General features: G+C 35.9%; 1 protein-coding gene across 1 annotated transcript; it reads left to right on the forward strand.

The window, feature by feature from the left end:
- Nucleotides 1-2328: 2328 nt before the first annotated feature.
- On the forward strand, nucleotides 2329-24159 carry GPR155 (G protein-coupled receptor 155). Its single transcript, XM_010164846.1, has 15 exons — nucleotides 2329-2821; nucleotides 6836-7235; nucleotides 8613-8778; nucleotides 10060-10215; nucleotides 10946-11029; nucleotides 12237-12357; nucleotides 13679-13763; nucleotides 13845-13935; nucleotides 15027-15276; nucleotides 15934-16035; nucleotides 17760-17893; nucleotides 19424-19519; nucleotides 20523-20587; nucleotides 21305-21442; nucleotides 23721-24159. Exons 1-15 carry the CDS (start codon nucleotides 2329-2331, stop codon nucleotides 23941-23943), a joined length of 2604 nt encoding a protein of 867 aa, XP_010163148.1. The 3' UTR covers nucleotides 23944-24159.
- Nucleotides 24160-27604: the final 3445 nt, after the last annotated feature.

The raw sequence follows: 27604 nt of genomic DNA on the forward strand, positions 1-27604 counted from the left end.
CCGCATTTGCCTTAGTTTCCATCTCTACAAAATGGGGTAAATTATCTTGACTTCCTTTACAGAGTACTTTAGAATTTAGTTGTGTCAAAATTGTATATGTAGAGTTAGCTGATGGACTGCACGTGTTTCTAAACTGCACCACCAAACCCGTATCTGTTTCTGGCAAGACTTTGCTACTGAGCACTGAGTGTTGGTGTTTGATGTTCCTCTGTTCACCAGATTTGCAAACTTTACGTGTCTACTTGCATATAGAATCTGCTGTGTTATAGTCAGCCACTTCAACAGGGGTGGCTGGTAGCAAGTAAATATCAGGAGTCATAAGATGTATCTGTTGCACATAAATACTTAATTTAATGCACACTTATATTTCACTAAAGAACAGTGTGTAGGAATATGGGTAAGCAATAGCATGATGAATTAAATCATTGGCCACTGTGTCATATGTGGATCCCTTCCTTGCTAGCTGGAAAGTGTACCGTTAGCATATGATACTGAAACACTGGGAGAGGTCAGAGTTACACAAACCAAGGTACACTTGGTGAAGGATGATAGGATGATTTCATCTGTCAGTCATTCTCAAAGGTAGAGAGGGCCTTGCCAGATGTTTTTGTGCTGGGCTGGAGAAGCTACAATTCTTGGTGAAATTTACCTTCCTTGCCTGTCACTCATGTTCTTGTACGGACTATTCCTCTTGTTATTCCATGTTAGATTAAGAGGGAATAAGCTTAGACTGTAAAAGAATATGAAAGCAAGGGTTTTTTGGTGTGTGGAGAATGAGTCTGTAGAGAGGTGTACAAAAAACCCCTGATACTGATAGGTGATTATTATTTTCCTTGCAACAGAGTTACAAATTAATATGAGTTCAGTAAGTTTGCGTTTCCCTCAAATTGGAGGATTTTGTAATCTTTGTCACTCGCATCTAGCAAAATAGATATGTGGCACAGAGTGACTGAGGGAGCATCTTTCTGGGAGAATGGGAGAACAGTTTCAGGCTCATTTGACTTGAATTGACAGCAGGATATTCACAAAAGAGATCTTGGAGACAGGTTGAAATGATAGTTCTAACAGAAGAAGACAGGTCTTGGATTAAAAAGAGACATCTATGACTCATCTATTTATAACTGTATAAGCACTTATGAAAATACGAAAGCAGAGGATGTAGGGAGACAAAAGAGGAATGAGGAAAGAGCCCTATCAGCACCCACAGAAATGCAGAGGGATCCTTTTATAGGAACAGATAGAGATGGGAGGGGAACTAGAAGGAGCTGTAATTACAAAAAATATGGGAAGGACAAAATTTCAAGAGGAGGATGATTATGATAAAGGTGTACGATGGTCACAAAGGATGAAAATGGAACACCAGTTCTGAGTGTCTAAGAAGATTTTGGCCTCTCACAATGTCAGACCTGTTTCAGAGGCAGAATCTGTATTAAATAGGATGTAAAGATGGAGGTGAAGGAGGACTCCCGACCATGCGTAAAGCTGAGTGTGTGGAAGCAAAGGTGAACAGCAGTAGTTAAAGGGTGGTCAAGGATGGAACTTTAATATTGGGAGTTTAAAGTGTATTTTTATCGTGAAGGAAAAAGAACCAAGTAGGACGTGGTTTAGAGAGGACCTGAGATAAGATGTCTTGAGGCAAACAAAAGGAGTTAGAAAAGAAAACTAACAATTCTATAGTTGAAAGCAAAGAGTGTGTGAGATTGCAGTTCAGAATTGACAGTTTGCTGAAGAGGTAAGAAAGGGTACAAGCTGCTAACAAATATGTAAAGGGTCATGTGCTTTTCTGTTAGAGAGTTAACTAGGCTTGTAATGGTTGTCCAGGAAAGTGAGGAATATACACTGAGAATTTAGCAATTACTGTTTTCTGAAATAATAACTGGAAAGTGCTGAAGGGTTGTAATTTTTTCAGAATGATGTTTAGATCCTAGAATTATAACAAAAAAAATGTCCTTGTTATACCTCCTTTCCTTCCAATGGATTTTTTGCTTTTTGAATGCCAGATCTATGTCTAGTTTTTATATTTCAGTGTTACTGTCAAATTTCTTTGGGGATTTGTAGCCCAAATTGTTTTGTTTTGTTGAATTGTGTGGACTTGTGAGAAGACGATGTATGAAGATGAAGATGCTGTGTGTATGAAATGATTTCTCAGCCTTCTTCTTAGACTTGTTCTCTTTAGCTACTTATTATATGTCTCATTATTTATTTGTAATGCACTTGTAAGTGTAAACTCTTCTGTCAGCAAGCCTGTGATACCATAAATATTCACAAACACAGTTTTGTAAGTTAGTAAATAAATACTTTTGTTTCTTTTACAGATGAGATCATTTCATGCTGTTTTTTTGGAAGAGGTGGTCAAAGGAAATGGATAGCTATTCAGACTTCAATGCAAAGAACTTCTCAGCTTCAGCTAATATGTCTATTTCTTTATCTGGACAAGTTGGACTCAATACCACTGGCAGTACTCCTTCTATGTCAATAAGCAGGCTTTTCCCAGCCCTGTTAGAATGCTTTGGAATAATTCTTTGTGGCTACATAGCTGGAAGAGCCAACATTATCACATCAACTCAGGCTAAAGGACTGGGAAATTTTGTGTCCCGTTTTGCACTCCCAGCTCTACTGTTCAAAAACATGGTAGTACTTAACTTCTCTAATGTGAATTGGTCCTTCCTGTACAGTATTTTAGTTGCCAAAGCTGCTGTGTTTTTCTTAGTCTGCATTTTAACATTGTTGGTAGCCAATCCTGAGAACAGATTTAGCAAAGCAGGTTTGTTCCCTATTTTTGCTACACAAAGCAATGACTTTGCACTGGGATATCCAATAGGTAAGTAGTTCCTTATGCTTTCTTCTTTAAAATTATTTTTCAGTGTTCTAGACATGTTTGCTTTTATTTTTCCATAATTTGAAATTGATTTCTGAACTGAAGTTATGAGCTAAGCAATTTCTCAAGTCACGTTTCTTGACCTCAGACCATGTACTTTTAGTAAGGGAAGAAAACTGTCAGCTGGTATGAATGAGACAGTTACAGTTGGCTATGTGATCTTGTCATGTTAAAGTAAATCAGTTTAAAAAAAAAATTAAAAAATATAATTTCAAAATTGGTATGAATTACCTTCCACTTACTTCAGGCATATTTTCCTTCCAGGAAATTGCCAGAGTTTCCCCGAAGACCAAAATTTCTTGCTTTACAAAGTATGAGCCTGTACCTGTGGCCTCTGAAACAGCTGCAGTGTTTTCTACTCAATTGACATTATCTCTTGGTTTAGCTCAAAAAAACCACACTGCAGGTATCAGGATCTTAAAAACAGAACAGACATTTGGAGAGGGTGCCTGGACTATGTTTTGTTTGTTTGCTACTCCCTGAAGAGAAGGTGTTCTGTGCCTCTCAGATTCTCTTGAGGTCACTCTTACTGTCCAGACCAGGTTAAGAACGAAAAAAGAAAACAAGTTTGTTTTAACAAAGCAAAAGCAAGGTATTTGATTACGTACTTGAAAATGCAGTTACAAAAGAGAAGCTTAAACATGCAATTCCAGATTATATGTAACAAAAAGTAGCTCCGTGTTTTAGATTACTTGAGGAGTTGGCAGATTTTTTTCTTCCTTTTCCAGGGCAGCATTCTCGAGGGAATCTTGAATCTTTCTTACTCTCTTTAAATTTGTTCAATATGTATAAAATATAGACAAATGCAATTGCAAACTCTTTCTTACCTAGATGAAGGTACTGTTTCCCGCTTTTCCTGAGCTTTATTCCTTTTAAGATAAATCAAAAGTGTATCACAAATAGGGCTGTGAGGATTACGTCTTTGTTTCTTGATACTGGATTAAAATACCAATTAGGGTTTATCTTTTTTTTCTATTTTGAAGTTGTCTGAACGTATTTCCACTGTGTCTTTCTAGTTAAAACATTCCTTCTACTTTGAATGACTTTCTTGTCAGACTACATTTTTCTTCAAGTATTTAATGATTTATAAGATATGATTCATATTTCTTCTATGTCCAATCTAGCCAAATTCACAACACTTAGTTCATTAAGAGCTTTACTGGAATACTTAACAGTAACACTGGAGGCACTTAGAAGTTGTTTATTTCTTAGAGCTGTGTATTTCTTTTCCTGTCCTTCCATCCCCAAACTTTCACCAGTGTTTGGTTCCTGCTGTCAGCTGTGCAAACTTTTTATTGTTAGTGGCTTCTCTGAAGTGTTTGTAGGACTGGGCAACAAAGAAAGCCTTGCTTATTTCTTTTTATGTATTATGGTAGGTATTGTTTTGAGCAAAACTTTATCTATTAATGGAAATATATTTTTAAAGACTGCTTCAGTTGAAATTTGTGAAGGAAAAAAATCAATATTGACAAATCTGTGTATTGTAATAACACTATTTAAAAAGGCAGTTTGAACTCTTAAATAGATAAATAATGTCTTGAGTTTTCATCCATGTAATTTTTTCATTACTATGCTATTTTTTGCTGTTGAGCAGATTAAATTTTCAAAGATCATCGCTCTGTTTTTCTCTAATTGCTGTTTTGTGCCAGTTGTACACTACAAACTGATGTTGGTTTGCAGTGAGAAACAACTGGTACAGAGGTTTGCTAGCACGCCCCCCAATATAGATAGAATTACTGTAATAGAAGGCTTTGTCTGCTTGGTTTTTATTACTAGGTGGGATGATACAACTCTTACAGAACAGCTTCATCTATTTTCTGGTGCTGTGTTGTTAAAGCATAGGTGTAGAAGTGTTGTGTGGATGATGACTCAGTTACTGTGACTTTAGTGGTGCTCATTGTACTAAGCATGAACAACTAGTGTGTGATTTATATGTAATTTTGTGCAGCTGGGTTGTGGAAAATTGATTTTTTAAAAAAAGTATTAAAACATCTTCAATTTCAATTTTTTGTTATGATCAGAAAGCAGGCACATTGATTTAAATAAAAAGCAAATTTTTCATTGGAGATAGAAGTTGTGGATTATTTTCACTGCCTTAGTGATTTCCTATTTTTTTTCCCCACTGGCTTAGCAGTCTACATTGGTTCCTCTTATGCTACTCAGGAAAATGCGTTGTGTCTTCATACATCAGTTAAATTACTTACAGAGCTTAATATATTGTATTAAGTATACAGTGTCACTTTGACAAAAAAGAATGATTTATTACATTTTCCACTCAGGCATTATTTACATATGACTTGTGTTGAGTTGCATTGGATTGAAATGGGCATTCTGTATAAAGCAGCATAAAAACATCGCTCTAAGGTTTGGGGTGTTAGAAAATTTTGACTTACATAAAAAGAGTCCAGCATGTTTAAAGTAATTTTATTTATCAGAATATATTTAGTGTTTAAAACTGGCTTGTTAAATGCAGTAACTAACCACAAGCTTGGTAGTTCCGTTCAGCAGTTTATTCAGAATTTTAGGACAGGTAGCTCTTGTATATGTACTTTAATCATGGCTTGTAAAAGGAAAAGCACCTTTAGTGCTTTTTCTTATATATTGGAAATCAACTAATTGAGAATGTCAGTTTATTTAATCTAAAGAGGAGGCTATTTATAGTAAATGCTGATTTAGCAATTAGTAGATCCTGTCATTCCAGATGCTTAACTAATATAAAGGCACAAATCTTATGGATTTTGAAAAACATAGTCACGAGGGAAAACTTTTTTGGAAAAAGAGCAGGTTTAATATACAGGGAAATGGAAATACCTGCACCAGTTGGCTGCTTAGTGATCTTAAACTTTATTTAGTACTTTAAGAGTGCTAAGTTATCCCATAGAAAGGTCTAGTAGGTGTGTTCATGTAATAGGGCTTCCTTTTTTTTTTTTTCTGTATTCTTTGTAGTAAAATAGAATTGCACCTGCACATTGTGATACTTCTTCCTGGGAAAGAATGTGTTTCTCTCTAACTTGAGTAGGAAAAACTAAAATGGAAAGCATCACTTTGCATATTGCTGAAAACTGTTGGAAATAATAACATTATAAGGCAGGTAAAAGGTAAATGTTATCTTTCCAAAGAAGTCTAGAAAATTAACATGGCATTCTTACACAGATAAACACTGGATTGTTAACCAGATAAACAGTAATTTTGGTAGATGTAATTTGTCATTTAATACATATATAGGAGATACAACAGGGTAGACCTAGTAGTTTTAAAATAATTTCCCTTGAACTCTGTGTTTCTAAAACATATTTAAAATGCAGACATGAAGCAGTGGTGGCAATTTAAACATTATTTCACTGCTTATGTAAGAAAGTGCTTCATATGCATTATTTCACCTTTTAATTTTCCATTTTTCAATATGAAGTAATGAAATTATGATAAGGAGACAAGAAACATCTGCATTCTGCAGGATTCAAGCTTTACAAGTGCCCTTAATATAGGGTGTTATAATTAAAAGGAAACAAAATCCTACTTTCAAAATATTTTGTTTGATTGATGTTGTTTGGTTTTTTTTTAATTCATTCTCCACGACTCTCATGTTTCTGGGGAGGAAAAGTAATTCTGGAAAAAATTCTTTTTTTCAGCATTTGGGATGACTCAAAGGGCATGTGGGATTGCTACATTGTTTATTTTTTTTCCTGAAAATGTTGAGTATTCATAGAATCATTAGATAGTGTTGGATAGTTAATCTTTGATCTTTAATGTGTTCATTAGACGACAGTGGCCTAGTGGTGATGGGGCACATATGCTTCTCCTACTGCGTCATCTTACATTGATTGTAAATGCAGTTGCCTCTGAAGGATAATAAAATAATTTTTCTCTAGTTTTCAGACAACAAAACTTAATTGCAATATTAATGTATTTTTATACTGAAATATTATCACTCATCACTTTTCATTTCCTGTCTTCTAGTTGAAGCTTTATATCAAACCACTTACCCAGAATATCTCCAGTACATTTACCTAGTGGCTCCAATATCTCTTATGATGCTAAACCCTCTTGGGTTTATCTTCTGTGAAATCCAGAAGTGGAGGGATAATCGCACTGTGTCACAGAAGAAAATCAAAATAGTGGGCCTAGCACTCCTTCGAGTTTTGCAGAACCCAATTGTATTCATGGTCTTCATAGGAATTGGCTCAAACTTTATTCTTGGCCAGAAAATTCCTGAATACCTTGAAAACTTCCTTGACGGACTGGGAAGTTCATTTTCTGGCTCCGCACTTTTTTACCTTGGACTAACTATGGTGGGACAAACAAAAAAACTGACAAAGGGTATGTTTGTTGCACTGATCCTTCTCATCACAGCTAAACTGTAAGTTTGATTTATGTACTTTTATAATTTTGTTCTCTACCTGTTTTAAGCTCTGAATATGCTGGTCAGATGGCTTTTCTCTGAAAATCATTGTAGTGATAGTGTGTTTCACTTGCAGTATTTTGGGTGAGTGCTTCCCAGGCTCTGAGAGTGTACAACTGTCAACTTTTAAAAGAAATTTTGCACACCACAAACCTGTTGTCAGGCTCTGCAGAGAAAAAAATTCAGGGGTGCTGTGGCTTCCTGGGCTGCCCACAGGCCGTCTGTCATGAACTGGGTATATGGGGAATTACTGGCTTGGATTAAAATTTACTATTTAAATAGTTAGACAAGATAGAGTTTAAGTATTATTTTATTAGTATTTGCATTTTCTTTGGATTAAGTAATAGTTTTTATATAAACTTTTGAAACTGCTATGTTGGAAGAGCTTAAAAATGATCACTTTGCATTTTTAAACTATCTCACTTTTAAGCATGAATAAATGACAATTTGTATTTAGAATTTATGCCATCATTACATTCCCTTGAATATATCTCAGTTACTGGTGAACTAAATATTTTATTTGCTACAGAGCTACAATTAATATAATAGAATGATTGTTTGGTGATTAAGTTTATACTGTAAAATTTGAAGGTTTATTTGCATATCAATACTAGCAGTAGCTAGTAGCTAGACCTGGTTTGTAAAGCAGCTCAATGACAAATTTTGTAAAACAAAAAAACAAAAAACAAACAAACAAAAAAAAAACAAACAAAAAAAAAAAGAGAGAGAGGAAAAAATGTTTTTTGATGGTACTACTTTGCTTTACTGGTGAGTTTAAATAATTGACCGGTGTAAGGCTTACATAGTGAGTCTATGTGAGTTCTGGGGTGTTGCTAAAGGCAAACCGAATAGCATTGATGAAGGATTTTTCTTGCTGGCCAAAACTTTCAGAATGGGATACTTAATCCTGAGCTCTTGGTACATTTCAGACAAGTTATGTAAAGGTGGTCTAATTTGCAAAGCTGAAGACTGCTTATGGCTACTATTACTTTAACAGTTGAAAAATGAGGAGGTTTTTTATATTCCACCTTTCTAAATCTGAGTTTTATACAAAGAACGTGTCTGAACAATGGGCAAATGTGCTCATATCCCAGAGATTGTGTAACTTTCACTATTTTTTAATGTATATTTTTGGTTTTACTTGTGACTCAAGTTTCTAAACAGCTGCTAAATGTCATGGTAAAAGTAAAGGCAATCATTCAAAGTGATGTCAGTACTTTGCTTTTCATTAATAGTATTCAAACAAGCCTTGAATTTCTGTTTGGTTCATTTTCTGAGTTTTGCTACAGCTTGAGTAATATTTTTTTGTAATTACTTTTTTCTCTCTCTTTTCAGACTTATGATGCCATTTCTTTGCAGAGAAATGGTGGAACTCTTGGACAAGAGTGACAGCGCAGTTAACCACACCAGTTTATCAAACTATGCATTTCTTTATGGAGTTTTTCCAGCAGCGCCTGGTGTCGCAATATTTGCAAGCCAGTTTAATATGGAAGTAGGAATTGTACGTAGTTAGCTTTTCCTAAACATATACTAACTTGGAGGTTAACTTTGTTGATGAAATACTTAAATAAATGAATAGGCTTGATTAATTTGCTTTTCTGTAGTATAAACTCCTTAGATTTACTTGTACTTCCTAGATCTCAGATAGAAATTGTATTTTGGATTATTAATTAAGCAAAATAATTCTGATGTCTCAAATGTCTTGATAGTACACATTCATAAGTCCTCATACTTTTCTTATTCATTACTCTAGTAAGAAGAATTAAGATAGCTTTAAATATAAATAACTTGTATCTTTGTAGGTTTGTGGGCGGGTTTTTTTTGTTTTGTTTTTTTCCCAAAGACCTTATCTTTGAGCTGCTGTTTTTGTAGGAAAAAACAGAAATGATGTTACTAACTTCAGTAAGAACAGTGCTAACTTAATACTGAAATTTTCTGGAAGAACTTATGCTTTAACTGATTCTGTTGTGTTGCCCTTCAGTTAAATCTTGCAATAGAAATGTATTTACTTTTTTTTAAGTAGAGGGTATCAGTTATCTTTTCAACTTAAGATATAAATTTTATAACTTTCCTTTCTTCCACTTGAAGTGACATTAAAACATTCCTGTTGACTTCTGTTGTTTTTAACATTATCTGGTTTTGGTTTGTTTGCTTAGGTTTTTGGGTTTTTTTTAAAGAAAATTTTAAAAAAAGGACAGTAAAAGTAAACTTTACAAGATAGAATTTTGTGCCCAACAAACTAATTGGATTGCAAATCTCTTTAAAACAGAGATCTGTAGTATGAGTAAAAACCTGCTCTTTGATCACTGTTATTATTCTAGAAGGCAGAAGGACAATGAGAAGCCGAGATAGACATCAGTTAAATGTAAATATATATGGCTTCTTCTCATTAATTGATGCATATTAGTATTTGCATAACTACATGTTTGCTTATTTGTTTGCGGTGTGAATCTTTGCATCTAAAATGAAATTGTGACATTGTAAATCCACCTGTAGGCTGTAGTCATTATATATTTGACACCCATGAACAAGCTGTGTAAGAATTTACGGGAGGGAACTCTGTATTCCTACTGTTTCAGAAGCTTGTTATAATTTTCACTTTAACTGTATGTTTAAAATGGTTATTTTCTGGCTAAAATTCTAAATAATTTGTCATAGAAACAACTCAGTGATTCGTTAAAGGTCTATGTATGTTTAAGTCAAAGGCACAATTTTGTATTCCTAAAAGCAGATTATTTAGCCTGATTACCTCTGCTCTTGTTGCGTTTGACTCTCTTTGCAGATTACCTCAGGCATGGTGATAAGCACTTTTGTGTCTGCACCTATTATGTATGTTTCTGCTTGGCTGTTGACCATTCCGTCTATGGACCCCAACCCACTGGCATCTGCACTCCAAAATGTCAGCTTTGACATCAGCATTGTCAGCCTCGTTTCTCTGGTAGGTGTTGGCAACGTGAAATACAAAAGCACGCTGTTATGTCAGGGTAGTGCTAGTACCTAAGCAGCAAATCGAGTCATGATAAGATGAAACTCACATTTCATCGTTGTATCCTGTTGCAGAAGGATGAGGAAGTTTAAAAATCTTCTTGATTTAGCAATGGGTCAGCTGGAAAGCTGCACTGTAGAGGAAGATGGGTAAGTGAATTAGAGCACTGATGCAAGGCCTGAGAGTTTGGGATTTGGTTGCCTCATAGATAAAATGTGTGTGGATGAGCTGTCAGCTATAAGCCCTTAGTCCCTCTTTGTTTTTTAAAAAAATAATAGAGTGTGGGGAAATAACTGTACTAGCTTACCTCACAGGGAATAATTACATCAAACCATGTGAGGTGCTTGGATTTTACGGTAATGGAGGCTATGTAAAAACTTCAGCTCCAGAAACATCAGTAAATATTTATTTAATGAAGTATTAATGAGTATTAGTGAAAATGTTTAGCTTGGAAGTTTTAATTTAACTTTAGCAAATTCCTTTCCTAGAAATTTTGGGTGCCCATTTCTTAAAAAGGGGGTTGATATCCCAGAAGTTCAATGTGAATTGTGTTTTGGCTTTATAGGCACTACAGATAGTGTTTATTATGTTTGCTTTTTTAAAAATAAAAACATTCATATTGGAAAAAGTTGGAATTTTCTAAAATTAATGTCTTAATTCAATTATATCTTGTGTGTTCCAGATTTGGTCTCTTATTGTTGTTCTTCTGAGTAAGAAATACAAACAGCTTCCTCATATGATTACAACAAATCTACTTGTTGCTCAGGTCAGTGGTAAGAAGAATGAAGTTGGGGCTTTTTTAAATCCTATTTTTAACATTTTTTCAACTTTGGTTTCTAATAATTGTATCTTTGTAGTCATCTAAGAAGGGCAGGGGAATCTAATATGCAACTTGTCTAAACAATTTCTGTGCCTTGAAATACACCTTGAAGAAAATGAGAGTTGATGCTGGTAGTATGGTTCTCAAACAGGACTATAAGCAATCAGAACGGAGAGCAGCTTCTGAAATATATTTTTAGCACTGGAGGATACTGCCTAATGGTGTTGGGTGCACTTCCATGTCAGTTTATGCCAGTCTGAAGGCAGCAATGCCAGAATCAGCAGCAGTGTGTGTATGACTCCATGGAGACCTGATTCAAGGAGCTGAATAGGAAACTGATCCCCATGCTCATTTAGCTCCTTGAGGTGGCTCACGGAGGGATCAGACAGGTGCCAGTGCTGATGCAAGGGAGGGGTGTGGAAATCCATGGCTGGTGGCTAGGGAAGGGAAAAGTCAAATAGCTCTGGATTAATTTTAATTGTTATTTAAACTCAGAGTCTAGAGTACATGTTCCTTCTTCCCCTGAAGTCAACTGCAGAACTGCTGTTAAATTCAGTGAGAGCAGCCTGTGCTTGTAATACGTCTATGCGGTAGTGCTTTCTCAAGTGTTCTGTGCTTTAAAAAAAAAAAAAAAAAAGAGGGAGAATAAACTCTGTGAGGTCTGATCGTGGAGTCACAACATTTGAAAAAGTCATGTATGAGAGTTGCAGGTGCTTCTTGTCTATAACAGCAACATTACCTTTAATTTTTTTAAAAAATTGAACTACTGTATAACTGTTTCCATAATATTTCAGCCCATTTTTTTCAGATTCCCTCAATACTAAAACTGTCATTTATTATAATATTATAATATATAAAGATTAAGATTATATAATTTTTACTAATTTTCTTAACTCCCAGTTGAGCTCAGCCATGTATTTGCTGTAAAAGATCCCCATTGACAGTAGGATAGGCTGGTCAGTTACGTACCTGTAACACTGAGCTTACTGCTGCACTGGTTTACTGCTATGACAACTATGCGAGTCGTAAAATTACACTCCAGTGGATCTGGGGCTGGAGTTTCAAAGCCTATTGTAGCATTATTACACCGTGTTGTTTTTCTTGTCATCCTGCTTTCACAGTTTAAATGGTGGCATCTTACCTTTCTTTCCAGTTTATTGCTTGCATTGGAATGGTGGTATGGAATTTCATTGTGAAAGAGAAAGACATCACCATGCAGATCCTAGTATTTATATTCCTCTACAGCTCGCTTTATAGCACCTACCTGTGGACAGGTATGATTTTTTCTAGGCAGAACCTAGATACTGTAATAAAAGATTGATGTACTGAAATAATTTGATTTTATTCTTCAAAGTAGTTGTTCCTTTCACTTGTATGTAATCCTACAGATGTACATACTTCTAAGCTGCGCCAGGCTGTAGCACTAGCAAGGCCAGGCTGTGTCAGGCACTGCTTCTGCTGTTGGAAACTTATACCTAGGGCAGGTCTTGTTTGTTTTTGCTAGATACAGCAGCCTTGCAAGCTTCTACCAGAAGACAAGAACATGTTCTAAAGGCAGAAGCAATTACAAATAGAGTGAATGGTGTGGGTTGCCCTTCAGCTAGTCAAAAGCTTATTGACAGTTTTTAATTACTGTTGAATTTAGAATGTTAAATTTTCTTAATGCTGAATAATTTAAAATCCTTATGCCTCAGAAAAGTAGGAAATACAGAATGAAGGGAAATACGAAAGTAGCTTTAACATTTCTTTCCCCTGGCAATTGCAATTTCTAAAAACAATGTGAGTGTTCTGCTTGTGTAGATGGTTAATGCAGGGATTACTTGAAGTAGAGTTGAAAGATGAATCAAGAAACTTGGAGAACCTTACATGTATGATAGAAAAAAGAGACTTTGAGTATTCAGGAGACTTCATATACTGTTCTTGAGTGCAGAAGTTTAAGGGTTTAATTCCTGTGGTGTTTTTGTGGAGTAAGTTGTGTTTAGCTGAAATAAGTAGCTCATGATCAGTGTAGCCTGAAGTAAATACTAGCTTTACTTCAGCACGGGAAATGTTGCTGAGCTTCTGACTTGAGAATAGAACTCAGAAGGCATTCCCAGAATATACTCCCATATATAGTTATGTATGTAAAAATACACGCAACTTTTTAATGAAGTTTATCATTGACTTCATAAAGGACTGGTCAGTTTGTAAAGAAATGGTGTAACAGAATACAACGTTACTTGTTGGTTACTTAAGATTGTCAGTCTAGGTCAACTGCTATTGATACCTTAATAAGTAAGTTACTTGTGTCTTAAATGTTTTTATTATATCTTTTAAACACTTATGAACCTTTTGTAAGCACTAGTAAGTGTATATTTAATATAAACTGTGCTGGAATTTCTTCAGTGCTTCATTTTTAATAATGATATTTTAAGATAATAGGTGTTTCTATTTTGCTTTCTCAGAATACAAGTAGAAAAAGAATTTTGGATGATTTGAAGGTCTGAGAAGAATATCTTAATTATTGGGCAGGTCACATCATAGTGTATTTAGATTCTGTAATTTTCAGTTCCCTTTTTAATAATAAACAAGGAAATTCTTTTGCGTTTTTTATAGGTTTACTATCTTTCTCTTTGTTTCTGTTGAGGAAGAGAGAAACAGTCAAGATTCCCATTGGGTTTATTATCATAGCTGGATGGGGGTAAGTTAATTCCAATGCTTCCCTGTAGAATTAGTGGGATCGTGCTAAATATGTTACTTTGTTCATATTTTGCTCTTTCAGAGTCCCAACAGTTCTGGTGGGAATCTTACTGATTGTTGGTGAACGTAACGACACCAGTATTGACTCTGCCTTTTTCTATGGAAAACATCAGGTATGAGCATGTTCCATCCTCATCGCTTCAGACTTCTGCCGTTTCCAATACGTTATTGAGAAATCGTGTTCTCTGTTTGTTTCTTATGTAAGTAGCTTTCAGTTGAAGTATAGGCTGCCATAATAACAGGATCATCATAGAATGCTTCTAGATTGATACAAAAAGGTATTTCTGTAATGAACCATTAGGAAAACTTGTTTGAGCAAGGATCTTTTATGTTAAGGCAACTATGACTAAGAAAAAGAGGGAGTAGGCTTCCCAAAGGAAAGGCTTAGGAGTGGTAATGAATTGCAGGGCACTTTTCGTGGTGACTAATTTGTAGTCTCACTTGATAATTATCTAAAATTGTTACTATCCAATAGCTAATGAATGTCTTTTGGTCTGTAATAGGCAGGATCTACATTACCTGTGTAGCAGTAACTGCTTGCATTATGAGAGACTTCTCTGCACGATCTAGGGTTAAAAGCCCTGAGCCTGAACTACCAATAAATAGTTCCCCAAAGCAGAGGATGTAAAGTGCACTAGCATAGATATTTGTTATGTTTCCTCTCTGTCTTTCTTATGGATAGAGAGGCTATGAGTCTCTTAGGATTATTCATGTGGAGCTTTCACAAGTGTTAAATAGCCACAGAGTGGACTCTGGGTATCAGTGGCAGACAATTAGAAGGAAAGGTTAATTAATAGGATGCTCCCCATTGCTGAAAGCATGGAAATTAGGGCTCTGCCAAAGAGTGACAAGAGCACATTCCTCTTTGGAATTAAAAGGTACCTGAACAGAACTTAAACTGGAATAGTAATGATCCTGAGGGGAAGGATGATGATGGTGATGCAGTGGCATTTTTGGATTGCATGGGAAATAGGGGTCCCCACTTAAAAATAAAAAGTAAAACTGAGTTACTCAGGCAATGAAAATTAGTTTCATGTACTGATTGCTCTTTCAGTGCTGTAAGAGCAGTAAATACAGAAAACTCTATCTTATTCAGATGCATTTGTTAGTATATTTAGGAAAGTACAGAAGTTAGAAAGACAGATATATGCAACTATTTTCCTTTATTTTGTATTTAAGTGTATTTTCTTTGCTCTCTTGACAGATAATTACCACAGCAGTGATCCTGTTCATTAGCATATTGATCTCGGGTATCTCACTTATGTGCATGAACAGAAGTAGGCAAGAGTCAAGCTATGAAGTGTTGAACCCATACTCACCACGTAGCCAAGTGGAGGAGGTTGAAGTGGACGGGAGCGAGGGAAATCGAGTTTCAACCACTGTGCCTCAGTCTTCTCTGGGATCTTCTGCACATCCTTCTCCAGGATCTTCTGCAAAGCCATCTGCAGAAAGAGGTAGAGAAAATAGATTTGTAAAAGAAGAAATGGCTCAGGATACAATAAAATAATATTCCAAATTTAATTCTGACCTGGGAAGGACAGTTGTTTACACCTTCAAGTGTTACAGTAGGACAGAAGAAAATCCAGATGTAACTGCCCAAGGATTTAGGTTTATGTTTCTAAGGAAAGTCTGATCATTATCATGGTAAAGATGGGGGAAGTGGACAGGAAAAAAAGCACCTGTATGGTTCTATGTAAGTAGTGGTGTCTTGATAAGGATGTGATACATGCAGTTCACTAGGTGTCTTAGATTGTTTACCCACTAAACTGTCTCTCTAAGAATGAATTACATGCCAGCAGTATCGCAATTCATTGTGTGTCTAATCCTCCTTGTTTGTGTGTAGCCTTTTTGATCACTTCCTGTATATTCTCCCTCTAGCTAAAAGTACTTGTGTTGCTTCCATGATAGTAGTGCTATGTTAAGTATTTCTATATATTTGGAGTGTAATCCATTTACCCTCTCAGGCCATTGGAAAAATTAAGTCTGCTTTCTCCTTTTGGGTTATTTTTAAGCATAATAGTTAAAGCTGTGTAGAATATATTGTTATACTTGGAAAATAAATTATGGTTATGGAGGAAGCTAACTGTCCTGTTATGGTATATGCTTAATAGGTTGCTGTTCTTGTCAAACAACAAATGGTGAATTATCCTGTGCTAAAGAGAGCAAAGCAATGTCAAATGCTGTTGAGAGCAAAGTTCCTCCAATTGAGACAGGTAAAGCAGTATTGTCTCCTTGTTTTAATACTACAAGCTCTTCCACAACATTTATGTGTGTTGTTCTCACAAAGAAACTGGGCTGTTGTTCTCTCAACTCTACCTGAATAACCTACATTTCATATTAACTTCAAGTATTGGGCAATATGTTGGGTGTCTGTTCTCTTCTACCTGATAGTTGTTAGTAATCTTTCAGTGCTCAAGATGGGCAGTTGTTTTGGATGGGTTTTTTTACCACTAAGCTACTTTAACAAGTCCTTTGAAGCATTCAGACTTTACCTTTCCATCATTGCCTTGTTTGGGCCCTGGGAAGTTGAATGCATAACCCTGCTTTCCCTCACATTTTCAACTTAAAGACACCTTTTTACATTCTCGTATCTCGTGTCTTCTTAAGAGGCCTTTAAAGTCTTTGTTGTAATCACGCACAGGTTTTGAATGAGAAACCTGAATGAGACCTAGAGGAGCAAACACTTATTGCAGATGAGATCAAATGTCCGTGCTGCTGTACTATTCACGTCTAGGGGAGAGAGATGGAGAAAATTGACTAAGGGGCCTTAGGAGTCACTGTAATAGAAAAAATGGATCAAGTGACTGTTCAGCACCTGATGGAAAACTGCATGCTCAGCCCATTCTCATCGTACATCGCTTTTAGTAATCAAAGCTGCAGTGCAACCTTTCTCTTTTTCCTATTTTATTTTTCTTGGGTTTTTTTGCATCCTTAACAAGGAAGTCCATATCCTTATTCTTTGTTTGGGTGCAACATAACCTTCAACAAATCTAAATATTTCACACTGAAACATACTTAGTTATGTCTCCTCACAAAATGCTAGCTTTCCACCTATTGCCAACTGTTTTATCTACTAAGTAATTCAGACAAGCATGGTAAGAATGTCTTCCAGTGATAGAGGAAGGCCAGTTTAATTTTCTTATCCTAAAAGATAAGGTAGAAAATGTCTAAAGATTGAGTGGAAATTTTTTTTGACCTACTGAGTGAACACTTGAAAACTATAAATCAGTCAAAGCAAATTGTAATGAATACACTTGTGTAACTTTGGCTGCAATAATTACTGACCCTTCTACTGTCCCATTGAACTGCTATGACCAGTATCTGGTGCAAATTCTTAGGTATGACCTTGCCAGGAAGTTTTTCACTGCCATCTAGAGGAAGATACTCAGAATTCCTTAGAACCCTGGAGCGGGAAGACAAGCACCATTCTCTCTGTGTTTGGCTCTTTTGATTGATAGAATTATGGCAGTGTTCTGATATACTGTGTTAAAAATACAGTCACAGAACTGAAATAAATATGAATGGTTGTCTGATCTAGAGCTCAGCAATGCTGAGATAGAGTAAAAACATTAGAGCTGACAGTGTATTTGAAATACTTATTCCAGAAGTTTAAAAACTCTTATGAGAAATGCATATTTTATTCTTATTTCTAGTAACATTTTCTAAATGTTAACCACAACTTACGTTTCCATTAAATTTTTGAAATAAGTGTTCTGTTGCAAAAAATTTCTTCATTTTAGGAGTGTGTATAAACTGCTGTTTCATTTGAGAATAGATTTTTAACATGTTATTGTCGAAGCTGATATTAAGTTGTGTGTGTGTGTGACTTAAGTACAGATACTTATAAGGTAATTTGACTCAGCAAGTTACATTAACAAGTTTGCTTGTGGAGTTTGTAAGTTAGAAGCCTAATGAAAAATTCTGGTTTGTTTTTCAGCTGATCAGTGTGTGAGTCATTGCAGTGCTCAAACCTGCATATTGGCTCAGGAAGAGCAGCTTCTGCAGACCGGAGACAAGCAGCTGGCCAGACATGTGCTGCTGTGCTTACTTCTTATTGTTGGCCTGCTTGCTGTAAGTATTTTTTTCTCCCCGTATTGTTAAACTCATTGAGATGGAATGATTTTTAGGAAAGCCATGTAGACAGTCCAGTGAAAATCTTTCAGTTACTCATATAATAATTCATTTTAAAAGTCAGAGGCTTTATTTTGATTCCTTACTGGAAGAGCAGTATCATAAAATTAATTTTTCAGTGCATCATAAATTAAAGACAAATTAAGATTTATGACATTAGTGAGCAAGCCACACTGGAGAACCCTAACGGGGGGAAAAAATGGAATTCTATCATTTGGTCATTAATTAATCACTGCTGCTCCTCTTCCCACTTTTGTCAAGAGTTAGTCTTCTTCTCTGGACAATGATCAATTAAAAGTACAAAGTGAATTCTACAGCTGAAGGACACTGTACAAAAATTGTTCGCTCTGTGCTTGTAATTGGAACTTGGGTTTCTCTGAGGTGCTTTAGTAATGAAGAATAATTTAAGGCTTTAATTGGCATGGGAGGAAAATGCAATTTTGTTGCTTCTAGAGGTGGTTTGGAGGCAACCTAGTGAAGTTGGTGTTGCCAAGCATTATTACTGACTAGATCCCAGCTGTGGAGGTGGATGCACCTATGTAAAAGCATGAAATACCAGAATGTAGTGCATTAGGGATATAATTTGAGTTTTTAACTGTGGCAACAATGAGAAATAGCTCTCTCTGTTTGAATGTAATGCTAAAAGTTGAGCTTCTTGTGGATGACAATTAGGGGGGAAGTATTTTTATTTGAAGTGAAAAATACTATGGCATAAATATATAATACTGCAAAGCAGGACAGTGTGGCACAACTGTTGTAGTGGAATAGATACTACTGTTGCTTTTCAGGTTCTGTTAAATTACAAAATGGAAGTTTTTCCTTTCTCAAATTTCCTGTATCAAATATTCCATGCTAATATGTTTTTTACATCTTCTGTATTTAAGAGGTGTCCCAAATGTTAGTGTCTGTTTTAGTTGTATCTGAATGATTATGTATGAAATGAGACCAGTTACATTAAAGACTTAGCCTTTACACCCAAAGGGGTTAACTTTGGAGTTCTTTTCATTCTGTCAGGAATCTAAAATAGCTGAAGTGGTATGTACTTCAGCTTAACGCAATCTTAACTATGCAGAAAATATGTAGAAAGCACTGGTCTCAGTTAAACAGGCCTAAAAGACAAATACTACAAATCTGCCTGGGCTAATCTTGTGTTTGTTAGGTTGGATACCTAAGTAGCTTAGAGCAAGTTCCTTACGTAAACATGTAAAGGGGCAGGACCTCTACACTGCTGTGTTTTGTGTTATTTTGTTTAAAAACAAACAAGCTCTTCCCCCCCAGCTATTAAGCTTAACTAAAATGTTGCTTTAAGGTGTTTATTCCTTCTTATTTATCTTGATCTGCATCATTTGTTAAAATAAAGACAGTGAAAATTGTGCAAGAATCTATTAGTATGTAAAAAGAAAGTGCTTTTGATTTTTAACAGTCAAGTTAGGTTTGTGGTTTTCATTGTTGCTTTTCTTTCCTTAACAGAATCTTTCCAGTTGTTTGTGGTGGCTGTTCAACCAAGAGCCTGGAAGGCTGTATGTGGAATTGCAGTTCTTCTGTGCTGTATTTAATTTTGGTCAGGTACTATCAATGTTTGTTCTGAAAATTAATTTGTTAGGGGGTGTTGTAGCAGGTGCTGTTACAAGCACTGTAAGTTGAAGTCTTCAAACAATGCTGAAGTCACCAGCTCCTTATGCTGTTTTGTCTGTTTTTCTTAAGCTTTTTCTTTTGCTTTGATAGCTTTCTTATCAAAATGTTTTTTATGTGTTTTTAATGTGTGTGAATGCTTTCAAAATTACAAATGACAACTGAATGCCAAATGCTGTGGAAATTGAGTAGGATTTTAGCCTTATTTGTACCAGAAAGCTTCACCACTGTCACTTCTGTGGAGTTACAGCAACGTAACTAAATAGGCGCAAGATGGCTACTTGGATACTTTCGCTATGAGGCTTTAAGTTGCTATCTCTTCAGTTTCAGTTACAGCACCATTAACTAGTAACTGACAGTTAGATGTATAGTTGTTCCAGCTGCACGTAGCCGATTTCAGTGCAAACTGACACAAGGTAGCTTTGTTACCTATGAAGGTGGAAGCAAGGCAGTATTAATACACGCAGTAGGGGAATGCAAGGCAGATCCATGGACAGGCGTGCCTACAAGATGTGCTGCAGTATCAAGTAATGATTGTAGTTTTGATACAAAAGCAGCACAGAAAAATGAATTAACTGGAGAGCATTCTAGCATTCAAATTGCAGTCAGTCAGTTCTTTTCTTGACATTAACAAAGACAGATTTAAATAACTGGCTGTGTAAGGATAGCTGGTTATCGGTGTCAGGTGGCCTATCACAGCGTTAGGTTTACCAAACTGTTTCTTGAAGAATTTATTTGACAGACTGTTATGAATTAATGTGTCTTTTTAAGGCCAAATGAAAAATCAAAGCAGAAACAAAATGAATTTTGAATGATACCTAGCAAAGAGGGATACTTTTCACGTGTGTTTTGGCAAGGAGGTTTTAACATTTTATTTCTGATCTTTAGTAACCAAAGGTTTTGCTTAATGTTGCTTTTTCTATATTTTTTCCTCCAGGGCTTCATTTGCTTTGGTATTTTTGGCTTAGATAAACATTTAATCATTCTGCCATTCAAGCGAAGGTAAATAGAATCTTTAAACTTACACCTATAAACTTAATTATTAACAATAATATTTTTTTAAGCGTACTGAGTTTTCAGTAATGTTGCATTCCATTTGCTGTTTTTTCTAACATCCAAATTTATTTTCTCTTCCATCTGTGGACACCTAATTGCAGTTCACTGTGCATGAGTTTTTACTGCTGTACTAATGATGCTCCCAAAGACAAAAATCCCACAGGTTCCCTATAGACAAAATCTTTGGCAAATGATGGTGAAGTATGTGATTGGATCGGTGAGATAATGGATCTTCAGAAATAACTTCAACTGATTAATTAAAACTTAGATGTCAGTGCTGTCCCAGATTCTGTCATCACTGTTTTAAAGTCCTGTGTTCATCACCTCATGCAAGTACATTGTGTGGATGGACACTTTCACTGGTGAGGCAGAAGTTGCACAACTTAGAGCTGCCTGGGCTGGCTGTGGTATGAATCCAGCAGCTAAAGCTGGCTTCCAACTACTCTGTCTTTCCTTCTGCCTGAGCCTAGAATAAAACCTCTCAGTGTTGAAAGGCCATACGAGTATATTAGGAAGATTGTATATAAAGTATTGGGCAGAAAAACAATAGAACAGTTGTGATAAGCTTCCTATGAGTTCCATTCTATTATTTGCAGTTTCCTTAAAAATACCTCTAGATGATTTGCTGGTTTTAATTTCTTTTTTTTTCTTTTTTTTTTAAAGACTTGAATTTTTCTGGGGAGGAAGAGAAGCAGCAGGGCATACAGATACCTCTGTACCTGAGGAAATCAGGATGACCTGTCAACAGTTTGTTCGTTATCATAGAGATCACTGTGTCAAAAGTATTGTCAAAGGCAGAAGGTAAGGTTCCTCCCTGCACATACAACCTGTTACAAAGGTCATAGCTCCTTTTCATAGTTTCCTTTTGGAAACAATGAAATGTGGTTTAATCTCTGTGGGCAATTCCTGTTGTGGCGTATTTACTAACCTGTTACAAAGGTCATAGCTCACCTTTTGGAAACAGTGAAATGCGGTTTAATCTGTCTGTGGGCAATTCCTGTTGTGGCGTATTTACTCAAACCTCAGGGTGACGATTAAGAATTTAGCAGTAACAGATAAATGTTTCTAGTCTCTCACTGAAATATTGAGGTGTGAGCTATCACATTATCCCATCTAGGTTTTATATACATTATATAAAATTTTGTATCATTAAGGCATTGCCCCATTTTTTGTGTTTAGCTGGGGTTAGGAGAGAAAATCTTTCTGAAGAAATGTATATGATAACGCCTGTAACAGAGTGTGTGTGTCAATCAGTTTTCTCGAACTTGAGGCCGTTTATTTGTTTTGTTTTGACGTTAAGAAGGTGTCAGTATTTATGTGACTGAACATTTACTAATAAATAGCTTTTACAGGAGGTGAAACTGTTTCAACTGATGTCAGTGTGTACTCAGAGGCCACCCAATATGTGAGATTATCGTGGTTTTAGGACCTTTAAACCTTTTGAGTTTATACAATTTCTTTTGCTTATTCCTCTCGTGAGGCATAAACCTCAATTTACAAGACCAGCAAAGCTTTCAGAGGCAAATTATGATACCCAAATCAAGGATTATGTGTTCAGGTATATGCAGTTGGATGAGAAGAGAAATGCAGACAGAAGCAGCAGGAACACGAAAAAGATTATGCCTTTATTTAGATATTTGCTGTATGAAATGAAGGCATGAAGAATTGTTCTAACAGGACACTTGTAATTTTCTTGTCTTGTGAGATTTTAAGGAGGACTAGTTTGATGGGATGGAGTGGTCCTTTAATAGTCAGGTAGTACAAAACCACATTCCACATATTGACAGCATCGTGAGTTTGTTCAATTTCCTCAAAAGTCAGTAAGTGTCCATAAGAAATAAAGTAATAGAGTTATCCATTTAGGAAAAGTAAACTATGGTAATTCAAGGTCTTGCTTCTTTCATGCCAGATAGAAAAGATGTATTGGAAAACGTTTGTTTTTAAATAGGACAGGTTTTCCAGCTGTATTTCCTGTGCCTCTGCTGCTATTGTGGTTTCTTGGGCTTTGGGCTGCTCATTTGGTTGGGTTTTTTGGTTTTTATTAATCATATATCCACCTGAGAATACATCAGAATCTGACATTTGTTGCTTCATTGTTTTAATATTATGTTTGTGGGGAACTAGTTTCATGTCTCATTTTTCCTTTGAGTTAAATGAAAGCATTTATCTTCTTATTTTAAATATTCACCTAACTTGAGCCTATCTGCTTTGATTTAAACATACTGTAACTGAGATCTTGTAATAATGAATTTTTATTTATTTTAATTTTTGCTTCTCTGCTAATAGATGCTCATACTTGCTCTGTGTTACTACTGCCTTAAACCTAAAAAAAATATAGAGAAAGAAGTTTGGGTTTTGCTGTCTTGTGTAGCTGTTAATCATCTCCAGAAAGCCCATGCTTGGGTTCCATAGAGCAGATTTTAGATAACCAGAATTATTCTTTGCTGCAGGTAAATCTCTGAATGGTATTTTTGCTGCAGTTAAGTAGATGTTAGTGGCATTGCCTCATAAATATGTAAAAGAAAATTAGTTTAGTCTTGTTGTAAAGGTTTTGTTTATTCTTAGTACTGCCTGCATGGTAAACATTTAACCAGACATGAAAGTTAAATGGTGGTTGTTTACAGTATGTGTAAGCAGTTAGTGTTTGTTTAAAGCTGAAGAGAAATTATAGAATAAAGTGCAGCGAGTTCTGTTGCTGCAGGCCTGGTGCACTGGAGTCAGATACTTTGTTGCAGAAATGCTCATGCTAATGAGTACATGAGAAGTCAGTAGCCAAGAAATAGAATTACATTGTGTGTGTTTTTAGGGAAATTGCTACTTATGTTCACTGGAGTTCATTTGCACAAGTGTAAAATAACTTTGTACATACATTTTGCTTCTCAGTGAAGTGTCTGTAGGAAATGGTAGCGAACATTGGCATGTCCCTAATGTACAAAACCTGCAAGTTCTCTTCTAACATGCTCTTAACTATGATGATGTCTTTCCTTATTTCCTGCTATTTTTCCTTGCCTTTCCCCATCGTGCAGTGGTGATACCAGATTTACAGAACATGTGGGTGAATCATTCCTTTGACATACAGGTGTGGTGCAAAGATCTCCACTGGCATCTTCTTTGGCTGTGACCTGGTGAACTGGCTCATGCAAGTTGGCCTTGCCTCTGACCGTGGTGAAGCTGTGATGTATGGAGACAGACTGATGAAAGGAGGTGTCGTCCAGCACATTACGAATGAGTTTGAGTTTCGGGATGAATATTTGTATTACCGCTTTATTCCTAAGAAATCGGTTGCAGTTGAGAGCCATTGACCTGAGCACGTAGGCAGAGGACAGGCAGTTAGGGGTGAACCTGACCACCTCCTCTGCCATCACCACTGAAGTTGGAAGCGTTTCTTTCTCAGGGCTCTCAGAGAATTGTGTTATTCTCTCTTGTAAAGTTAAGAGATGTGGTTGCACTTGTGTCTATTCTGAAGGAAATGGTAGCAAGTGATATTTAGTGAGCATTCCAACCCGAATGCAACTAGAGCAAAACAGGGTGCTCTGGATTTAGAGCATTTTTTCCATTTTTGAGCAAACCATAGAGTAAAATGATGTGTGTCACTGTCATATTATAGAGTCATTATAAAAGCAGCCTTAGTGACTGGTGCCACAATGAAAAAGAAAACATGAGTGAGAGGTATATTTCATGTTGCTGTATGTTTTCCATATTTTAGCATGATGAAATATTGATTCCTGTTTATGGTCAGGCTTCCCCTGACTTCATAGAAGTATGACTTTTTCTGTCACACTCCAGTTTTTACTAATCTACTCTTGTCTAACACCAGGAACTTTTTCTAGTTGTTTAAACCTCAGATCAGGTGATTTGTTTCTTCCTTAAAGATAAAATCCTCCATTTGCAAAAGTAGAATTGTTGTGAAGATGATTTGATATCAGAGGATTAAAGGTGAGGAAATAGTGGAATAAATAATGGTCTCGTACAAACGTATTAAATCTTAAAAACATATAAAAATATCCATTGCTTCCCCAAATTAGGAAATTATGTAATGGAATTTCATCTAAACAATTGGTTCTGAAGTTTTGCCTTATGGTAGTAGTAACAGCTTTATCAAGATCAGATTTTTACTTTCTGAAATTAGCCTTTCCAGCTTAATTCAGAAGTCCTAGCCTCAAACGAAGATGCTATGGAAGCCTCGGATAGCTGTGATGAAAGATGGAAAATTTTATCAGATCATAAAACCTTTTAAATTAAATACAGTTACTTTTAAATCTACTATACAAAGAATCCTAACTGAACATTCAAGTTTGGGTTTAGAGTAGCTAAAGATACTAAAATTTTAGTATTGGTTGCCTAACACAGGTTTCTGATAAGCCTCAGGGATCCTCCTACAATATTTAAGTAGTGTACTCTAGCGTCATTCAGATTCCTGTGCAGTGAAGGCAGAATCTGAGAATCTGTGTGTCCTCTGCAGTATTTTGCAAAGGTTAAAGACAAACTGTAGTATCTGATAGCCATTATGCTGCCCTTTTAAAACCGCAAGAACAGCATTTATATGTCTATATAAATATATTATATAGTGAGGGAAAGGAACCCCCAGGTATTGGGAAAAAAAAAAAAAAAAGTATTATTTCCTCAAGAAATAACTCTTCTCATCCTTTTTTTAAAAAGTCCTTCCCTACTTTTTTTTTAGTACACAGATTTTTATTATACTGCTTATGCATCTACTTTGTAATGAGAATTAAAAGTGATTTTAGCAGCATAAACTACTGTTCAAGAAACAGATGTCTTATGGTAGCTATAACTCCATGCAAAACTTATATTGGAAAAATAATTCTTTTTACTGTCAGTCTTATTACATTTCTGCAGTGTGCACAGAAAAATAACTGCATCCTACTGCATGTGTGTGCTATACAAACTGACATATTTTAATGTTTTCCAGCAACAAAATAATTTACACTTGTATCGGACTCTGGCCATAAAGGAAAACAAAAGCATATTTCTATTACAATTGCTGAAGGCGGCTGCATCAAATGTTCTGGAATAATTAGATGTATGTGATTTAAGAGCAGAAGCCATGAGTGTGTCTGGCTTCTAAATACTGTAACTTGTCAATAAATCTGTTACTTGATTTCAGAGTTCTGAGCTTCAATGTGACATGAGGTGTGGGAGGGTTACGTGTGCCTGCCAAGATTTACGACAATGTGTTTTTCTGAGAGATTTCTTAAAGTGGCTCTTGGCTTTGAAATTTGGTATTTCTTAAATCCACCCTTGATGCTTTTTAAGTAGGCAGAGGACTTGTTAATGGGTGTTCACACACAGATACCAGTTTTCGCCTAACAGCCTAAACAGATCTTTAGGGGTGTTTCACATTATCACCTACTTACCAAATACTTTAAAAAAAAAAAAAAAACTTTTTTTTTTTTTTAATTCTTCAAACATTAAAGAAGTTGATCTTGGGTCAGTTTTGCAGTCCTATTCATAGTCATTGTCTCTTCTCATTTTCACCATGAAGTCCTGCCTTTGCCTCCCTTTTTATGAGGGCTCTGCTGTTCCCTAGCTTTGTACACAATGTATCTGTTTTAAGTAAGAAATTGTTCAAAATTTCTGCTTAGAGAAGGCTCCCTGTTACAAATCTAATTGAGAGAACACCTTTAATTAACAATTGACACCAGATTTTGTTAGATTACCTGTTACAGTGTTGTCACTGCTGATATGCCCATTAATCTGGTGACAGTCAATGATGGTTAATAAATGGACTATAGAAACAGGATATGATATTCTGTTTCTGCATCACTGGGTACTTCTGGAAGCTAAGAATACTCTTTCAGTAGCTTTAGAAAGTTAAGTAACCTTTTATCTGATAAATATTTGCTTCTACCAAGGAGCACTGGCAAGTTTTAAAATAGTTGACAATTTTATGTCTGTCAAGTTGATCTCCTGATGTGGGAATTTTTGTTCATTAGAAATGGCCTTTGCTTTAAAGATGGGGTCAGTGGTGCAATGAGTTATTTCATTTTGAAGGTGGATTAGTTTGGGATAAATCTCAGTTAACTTGGAAGTTACAGTTCCATGAAAACATCCACTGACTGGTAAGTTCAGAGGAGTCTCCAGTGCAACACTGGATCTTTTTTCTAGCACTAATGTCAAAATAATTGTGATAATGGACAGAGGTGGATATAGAACTTTTTGTTTTCTAGTACTATTTTTTTTAAATAATGATGCTTTGTAAAGCTCTAGACCTCTTACAGCAAGCTGCAAGACATATTCCTATATGAAATACATGCAAAGATGCCCTCTAGAGGACATTCCGATTTTATTTTTTTAAAATGTATGGTTGTGGGAGGATAGAGGGTTATTTATTCCTCCTAAAGGCATCTCTATTTTCTGTTTTTACACTGCATGTGTTCTAGAAGGATGAAATCCCAGGAAAAAAAGGTACCAAAATATCCTGTAGTCTGCTGGCCATCACTTGATTTATCTTTACATATCACATTGTTTTTACTTTGTATCCTGCAGACCAGTAAATAAAGAATAGCACAGAAACTAGAGGGAACAGTTGGAGTGTGTCTGCCTACATTACAGCCAGACCAGTAATGCTTCACCTGCTTAACTGCTGTCCTATGATTAAGTGGGCAGGAAGTTCACTTAAAGGCCTGCTCCAGCACTTCACTACTTTCATTCCTGTGTACCTTCACTGTATTTCCATTGTAGCGTAAAGTGGGAGTGTCTGTAGGAACAGGCACTTCTTTTGCTATGCTGCCTGTAAATTTGACTCATACCTTAGTTTACAGCAGTTTTGCCTGGCAATTAGTGATGCTTTGATGTTATCAAAGAGCTAGTGTGGGACAGCTGATAGTCAAAAATAGGACTGTCCTGGTTTTTAGCTGAAACAGAGCTGGGTTTCTTTTTCAATAGCTAGAATTTTACTGCGTTTTGCTTTCAGCCTGGGATTTGTTATGAGAGAGACACTGA

This window comes from Antrostomus carolinensis, unplaced genomic scaffold (assembly GCF_000700745.2).
Source record: "Antrostomus carolinensis isolate BGI_N321 unplaced genomic scaffold, ASM70074v2 scaffold3763, whole genome shotgun sequence".
Taxonomy (NCBI): domain Eukaryota; kingdom Metazoa; phylum Chordata; class Aves; order Caprimulgiformes; family Caprimulgidae; genus Antrostomus; species Antrostomus carolinensis.